The 7,186-nt window shown below is 39.7% G+C and overlaps 2 protein-coding genes and 1 pseudogene across 2 annotated transcripts; 1 reads left to right on the top strand and 2 right to left on the bottom strand.

Annotated features, from left to right (window-relative positions):
- Positions 1-636: 636 nt before the first annotated feature.
- On the top strand, positions 637-2,424 carry LOC108728689 (uncharacterized; annotated as a pseudogene).
- A 179-nt stretch (positions 2,425-2,603) lies between these two features.
- On the bottom strand, positions 2,604-3,786 carry LOC108728691 (uncharacterized). Its single transcript, XM_018457411.1, has 3 exons — positions 3,397-3,786; positions 3,233-3,267; positions 2,604-3,132 (listed from the first exon to the last, which is right to left on the bottom strand). The coding sequence occupies exons 1-3, from the start codon at positions 3,784-3,786 to the stop codon at positions 2,604-2,606; spliced, it is 954 nt and encodes a 317-aa protein (XP_018312913.1).
- Positions 3,787-4,451: 665 nt separating this feature from the next.
- On the bottom strand, positions 4,452-6,128 carry LOC108728692 (uncharacterized). The gene is made up of 3 exons (XM_018457412.1): positions 6,048-6,128; positions 5,366-5,896; positions 4,452-4,523 (listed from the first exon to the last, which is right to left on the bottom strand). The coding sequence occupies exons 1-3, from the start codon at positions 6,126-6,128 to the stop codon at positions 4,452-4,454; spliced, it is 684 nt and encodes a 227-aa protein (XP_018312914.1).
- Positions 6,129-7,186: the final 1,058 nt, after the last annotated feature.

The raw sequence follows: 7,186 nt of genomic DNA on the forward strand, positions 1-7,186 counted from the left end.
GATAGTATCCCACCTCTCGGCATTTTGTTCCGACTTGACTGTCGTACCGCTCACAACCTCGTATAATCCGTGATAGTCGAGATAGACTGACATCTGATACTTCCAAAGTCCAAAGTCCGTTCCGTTGAACTTCGTAACCGCAATCTTGTCCATGGTTTGCGTGTTATATCTCTTTTGCAAGACAAACAACTTTACTCGAATAAATCACAGAGTTGCTTTACCGCTTGCTATCTGGGCCCATAACCTGTAGATCGTCACGTGGGATCAGGTAATTAATAAGCAGTTGTCGTGAAATCTGAGTTCTTATTCCTGCAGTTTTAATATCTGTATGCGAATCAATGGTACAACGGTTAAGAACGTAAAAATGTCTAGTACACAGATTTATAGATAAAGTAATGTAGTACAAGAGGTATTCCCGCGTGATATCTCGAGAGCGTAAGGGTCCCATTACATGCAGCGCGGAAACGCGGAAACGCGGAAACGCGGAAGAGACAGTAACTAGCCTTTACTAGATTCCCGCGTTTCCGCGCGTTCTGTTCCGTCTGTTTTCATTGCCTTAGCGGAAACGCGGAATCCGCTATTACAGTCATATTCCAGTAAATGTGTATACGTGCTCGTCGAGTAAAAATTACAAATATGCAACAAAAACTGGTAATGGAAGGCCCTGTAAGTATTTTGATAATTTGTAATATTTAATAAACATAATGTTTTGTAAATGTAAAAAATGACCTCCCTATTGAAAAAATCCATTTCGTTTTCAATTATTCAATCTTTAATTCTAGGTTAAATTTAACATTTATTTTATTTTTAATAGCAGGTGAATTAAAAATTGAAAAATCCACATGGATTTTTTCAAGAGGGGTAAGGAAACACAAAAATGAAGTGAACAACCTACTGAATGAAGTTATAACCTCACTTTGTATATTTGTTCGCAGGCAACGAAGTGTGGCTACTGCGGGTACATTTTACGAGGTGGGTCGTGTGGAACGATTTTGAACCACCACTGCTTCGAAACATACGACGAATATGTCCATGTTATTAAAGTTGATGACAATGCCGTTGTCACTATGAGTACGTGTTAACAAAATTCTTTGAGTAATTTCTGCTGCGATTTGAATCATTGTTTATTTATTTATTTATTTTAAAGGAAAGAGACACGAAAGTGAAGATCTTTTGCCGCATTCAGAGGAAGCAGCTGCCCAGTCCACATCTTTATCGCCGTGTCTACTCAATCAAGATGAGTTGCTAATTGAGTTAGTGCGGGTCCGAAAGGGTTTGTGGGACCATTCAATACCGCCCAGCGAGAGAACAAAATTAAAAAAAGACGGTCTGTGGCAAGAGATAATGAATATATTTGATGGTAAGATCATTTTTTAATTACCTGCATGCATATCTGCGTATAAAAGTAAATAATAAACGATTCTTCTATATACAACTCTGGTGGAATCGTAGGATCCCTGTCTATGGAAACAATTAAATAAAAATGGAAACACCTCCGAGATTCTTACATGAAGGCTCGGAAGAAAATGCAGGGATACGTGCGAAGCGGATCGGGGGCGGAAGCTGGCCATCCTGTAAAAAGCTCATTCGCGCATTATGAAAAAATGAGATTTCTGGACGATACCGTCAAAACAGCATCGTAAGTATTTATTCATTACGTCTGTTTTTCTTGTCTATACTTTCTACACTTGTACCGTGGTCCGTATTTTTACCAGCCAATGAGAACAAAGAAGAACTAGGCTATTGTTTATTAACAGGCATTTAACAAACATTCTAATTGTGTACAATTGGATTTGAAATTTGTAAAATTGTTTTGGTTTCAGGACTGTCAGCTCCGTCCAGCACCTCTTGGAAGCGGCGAGTTCATCCCATCAGCATGTTGACGATGACATGCAAGTGGACAAGCCTGCCGATGATCACATGCTATATATTAGTGATGATTTATCAGATTCTGCATGTCCATCATCAGCAGAAAAATCCTCATCTCGAACATCCCGAAGTTCATCGATAGGGGCGAAAAATACAAGTATGTGGCAATTTTCTATTGTCTATCGTAGCGAAGTGAGGATTTCTTACGCATTGACCTACGGTCTTGGAGAAATACGTTTCAAAGCTCTCGCAGGAACTTTGAAACGTATTTTTCACTAAATTTGAAATTAATAACTTCACTAAATCCTTGTTTTTAACAATATATTATTATTTACAGAATTGCAAAGGCAAGCTGAGATCGAGAACAAATTTCTTAGGATCATCGATGAAGAAGCGCCCAAGAAACGAGACATAGTCGACAGTTATTTGGACCAGCTTGGCGACCTTTTACGCCGACTATCCTACATACGACGCAGAAACCTGCAAAGAAGGCTCATGGATATTGCTATAGCGGAGGAGGATGAACAGCTTCTGGAGAGGGAGAACGCCCAGTGAAAAATATTTGTTTTTAATATTATAAATTTTCAACTTTTTGTATTTGTCATAAGGAATAAAATATATTTTTATTATGTTGTTGTACAAAGAGTTTGAATATCGTCAAAATAGATAACAAACGAATGCTGTGCCGTGAAATACTTTTTAAAACAATATTAATACTTGTCAAAAGTTGTTAGTTAAAACTTTGTCCCACTGCCACGGTAGAGGACATGCTCGAAATAGTGAGCAAAGTTATCTCGAATCTTCAGTGCTTTAGACTTTCGCGAACTGCTATTACGTATGTCTGTAAGTTCATTAGTAGCCGAGAGGTTGCGCTCTTCTTCTTGTAGATTACAGTACTGTCTTTCTGCAAGTGGTAAGTCTAATTCTTGATTAATAATAAAATTATGCAAGATAACCGTGGCCTGTACTGCTTTTACAGCAGTAGATGTGCATGCAAGAATAGGTTGACGATATATTCTCCATCTTGCAACCAAAATCCCGAAAACACATTCAACCGTTCTCCTTGCTCGACTCAGGCGATAGTTGAAAATTTTTCGGCTGATATTCAGCCGTCGACTCCGAGGGTATGGTCGCATCATATGTGTGCTCAGGGGGAATGCCTCATCTCCCAATAGAACGTATGGAAACTCGAAATCCATATTATTCAGACGCGTAGGTGGAGGGATATGGAGAGCATTTGTCTGAAATAGATGCGGTAATCCACTGCTTTCAAAAACACCTCCGTCGCTTTGCCTCCCTTCAGTTCCAATATCAACAATTGTGAAGCGGTTCTTGGCATCACTTACTGCGAGCAGGTTTATGCTATGGTTTCCTTTGTAGTTGTAGTAGCAGGAACCACTACGAGGCGGTGCCTGCAATTGGAAAAAATCATATTATTGTGATAACATACATTAATAATTTCAAAAGCTTCATACATCATTGCATTATCAATGAACCTGAATTAATATTAATAAATTCATAATGTACCTGAATTACGACATGCTTTCCATCGATAGCGCCTATGCAGTTTGGAAATTGGCATGTTGTCGCAAAGTCTTCTGCTATTGTTCTCCAATTGTCTTCGGTTGGATCAATCATAAACTTTTCCTTTAGGGCGAGCCAAATTGCTTCACAAGTTTCCGGAATTATTCGTGATAGCGTACATTGGGCAATGCGATAAGCATACGATAACGATGTCATGCTGTCACCAGATGCCAACCATCGTATAGTCACTTCTAATCTCGTTCTGGCCGGTATCGGTTTCCGAATTACATTTTCCTTTTCGATCAAAGGTCCGACAATATTGAGCAACTCGTTGAAGATTACAGCTGACATTCTGAGGTAGTTGAAGTACTTATTCGGATCCTCCAATCGCATCTCCACAATTAGATTGTCGCTGTCACCTTGCAGAAGTCTTCTCCTCTCCGTAAAAATAGGCCGTACCCACATTTCACGGTTCTTTCTGTCATCTTGCAATTCCTTGTAACGCATGTACAAATAAAATAGACGAATTACTTTTTGCATAGTTATCTCAGCGTATCGTATCGGTTCATCTCTTGCTTGTTTCAGATACTTCATAATGACCATCAGCATGATATTTGGATCCATTATTACTGATTACACAGCCACTTTGAAAAGAATCGAAGTATATAAAAGATTTATTTTTCAATCTACTCTGAAATTTGATCGTATTCACTGTATACAGCCTCCGCGTTGACAACGGATTTTGACGCGCTCTCGTTCCGCGAGTTTGTTTACCCTCATATTACATGGAGCACAATTTACGCGGAAAAGCGGAACGGTATGGTGACAAATAGACATTTGTATTCATTTTTTAACATTATGTTCACTTAATTCATTGCACTTTTTATTAATCTGCTTATCTTTTCAGCTTATCTATTGAATACAAGCATTTTAATCAATAAATACCGTTAAAAATTAATATTTTATAATTCTCCGTTCCGCTTTTCCGCTCAAAATATGCTCCATGTAATATAAGGCAATGAAAACAAACGGAACAGAACGCGCGGAAACGCGGGAATCTAATAAAGGCTAGTTACTATCTCTTCCGCGTTTCCGCGTTTCCGCGTTTCCGCGCTGCATGTAATGGCACCCTAAGTATAACCATAGGATATAAAACAAAAACAAAGATATAATAGATAGATACGCGCGGAGAATCTAAGAATCAAAAGATAAAGTAAACGCGAACGTCAGCGCCATCCGCAGTGAATGAGGCGCATTATCTCCAACAAACTCTATCAAAAAGAGTTTTTCAGGTTCCACCCATGAAAAATCTCACAATCAGCAAAATAAGGACGGAAACTTCTCTATTACGTCCAAGGTTATGTACAATTATACAGTCAATGAGTACCAACTTGATAATAAGGGCCCTTTCACTATATGGGTTCAATCAAACATGCCATTACAGTCGAATAATTCTTACTCACCTATAAGGTTAAATTCGTTCAAAGTGGGAAGACTGGCATGCAAAAAATATTCCAATATTAGTTATATTTGCAGCAAATCCAGATCTAGAGTGGAAGTTGGATTTAAAAACTTTGAGGAAGCTAATCAATTATTAAAGGACCCTTCATTAACAAACAATGAACTGAAACCGTATATTCCGAGTTTCTGACTTACAAGAAGAGGCCTAATTAAAGGCATCGATGAAGATATATCAGAGAAAGAAATTACGCATTTGAGGCTTCTACGGTTATCTTCTTCGATTATATTAGAGGGTTTGCGGGTTATCACCGTGTCTTCTTTCATGGTCGATGCCAACGTTTCGTGAACCATGCTGTTCACTTCATCAGGACGAAGGGTGCACTGATACTGAGCTGCTTCCCCGCGGGACTTCCTTTTTATAGGTAAAACGCTGTTGGGAGGGGGAGATTTTGGGAAGTGGGGGGATACTCCGTTGGTCTGTTATGAGAGCAGTTTTCCATATCTTGCTCACAGTATAACCTGAGTCTCTGTTTAAGTTGTCTAGATGTTTCTGTATTTCCAGGACCTCTCTATGTTTCCTCGGGAAATACGATGTTGTCGTGGCTAAGGTTGTCGTTTTGTCGAATAGTATTTGGTGTCCTGTCTCCAAGTTGTGTTTTGCCAGGGCTGATTGTGTGACGTGTTTCAGCCTGACGTCCCGTTCATGCTCCTTCATTCGTGTGTTGACCGTTCTTCTTCCGGTTTCGCCAATATACACCTTCCCGCATGAACAGGGTATTTTGTACACTCCTGCCGAACTAAGTGGAGATCTCTGATTCTTGGGATTTCTTAATATTTGTTCGATCTTCCTTGGAGGCTTGAAGATAGTCCTGATGTTGTGTTTGTTCAAGATCTTACCGATTCGATCTGTTGTTCCTTTTACGTATGGGAGGAACGAGAGCCATTTTTTCTCTTCCTGTGATTCTTGTGTGTCTGTTCTTTTTATCTCACTCCTTTGTTTGTTGATTGTCCTGTTCACCTCTTCCTTATTGTATCCGTTCCGCTGTAAAGTTTCTTTCAAATGGTTAAGTTCCGTTTGCAGATGTTCTTGGTCAGAAATGCTCAGAGCTCGGTGAGTGAGTGTATTGCCGATTGTTTTTGAGCCGGGTGGTGGTGTGACTCCGCATGTAAGTATCTGTCGGCTTCCTATATACCTGGAGGCCCAATGTGTTGTCCGCCTTCTTTGTGACAAGAACGTCCAAGAAGGGGAGCTTACCGTTCTCTTCTATTTCCATAGTGAATCGGTAAGATTCTGTACCGGTAAGAATCGGTAAGATGGAATTCACTCACGCACAGAGCACTGAACGGCAGAAGCAGAAATTCAACAGTTTGGCCCCACACAAAGGGCCACAACCCCTACTCTATACAGTAAAAAACGTATCAGACAAAAACCTGTCCCCGGACACTATTCCAGTTTTGAAGGAGAAACTTTTCACTCCATATAATGAGGTGGTAAAAGAAAGAAAAAGTATGAATGTTCCGTCCGGAGAAAAATCCACAAATTACGTAGATAAGTCAAATTCGACATCCAGTCAACACTACAAATTCCAGAAAGACAATTGTACAGACTTCATTGGATCAAGAGACTCGTCATCGCCGTCTGATGGAGTAGCTCTACAGAAGTTTATTCCAACAGATCATAAGGAGAACAGCGACAATGTCAAAGGATCAATAATGAACAAAACAAGCTTAATTCAGGATCCTAATCCAACAAACCAGCGTAAAACGCTCTCGGATCTCTCCAATACTAATAAAAACTTATTAGTTAAGAACGAGAAAAGTAAGACATCTAGCAGCCTTTACTCACGTGAGGGTAAAGCGATAAGAACCTACCAAAGACCAGCCAAAGAAACGTCAAAAGCTAAGATCAACCAAGCTAAAATAGGTCGTATATAAAATATAAGGTGTAGTAAAAAGAAATCCATTATTTTGCATGAAATTGAAGGCTTTATTTAGTATAGTTAGAATGATCCGACTTAGGTCAAATATGCACCGTTTTGTTCGATAATTTGTTGCCATTTTGAAGGTAATTTCAATATGCCTCTCTCATAGAAACCCTCGTCCCTATTGGCAAAAAACTGGGACAGTTGATTTTCACAAGCTTCTCTTGAGTCGAATTTTTTACCAGCAAAATCATTTGCCATAGACAGGAACAGGTGGTAATCACTTGGAGCCAGATCCGGACTATAAGGTGGATGCATAAGAACCTCCCAACCAAGCTCCCGGAGCTTCTGGCGAGTCACTATCGATGTGTGTGGCCTTGCGTTGTCCTGATGGAACACAATTCCTCTCC

The sequence above is a fragment of the Mycetomoellerius zeteki genome, unplaced genomic scaffold, assembly GCF_001594055.1.
Source record: "Mycetomoellerius zeteki isolate Tzet28-1 unplaced genomic scaffold, Tzet1.0 scaffold631, whole genome shotgun sequence".
NCBI lineage: Eukaryota > Metazoa > Arthropoda > Insecta > Hymenoptera > Formicidae > Mycetomoellerius > Mycetomoellerius zeteki.

Excerpts from the sequence above, each read along its gene's own strand:
- LOC108728691 (XM_018457411.1), bottom strand. The coding sequence starts at position 3,786 with ATGCGATTGGAGGATCCGAATAAGTACTTCAACTACCTCAGAATGTCA. Across the intron at positions 3,268-3,396 it reads GAAAGCATGTCGTAATTCAG|TGGTTCCTGCTACTACAACT; the intron begins GTACATTATGAA and ends ACCGCCTCGTAG. Across the intron at positions 3,133-3,232 it reads CAACTACAAAGGAAACCATA|TGGATTACCGCATCTATTTC; the intron begins GCATAAACCTGC and ends TTTTGAAAGCAG.
- LOC108728692 (XM_018457412.1), bottom strand. The coding sequence starts at position 6,128 with ATGGAAATAGAAGAGAACGGTAAGCTCCCCTTCTTGGACGTTCTTGTC. Across the intron at positions 5,897-6,047 it reads ACAACACATTGGGCCTCCAG|CGGAACGGATACAATAAGGA; the intron begins GTATATAGGAAG and ends GAAACTTTACAG. Across the intron at positions 4,524-5,365 it reads ACAGAGACTCAGGTTATACT|GGTGCCATTACATGCAGCGC; the intron begins GTGAGCAAGATA and ends GGTTATACTTAG.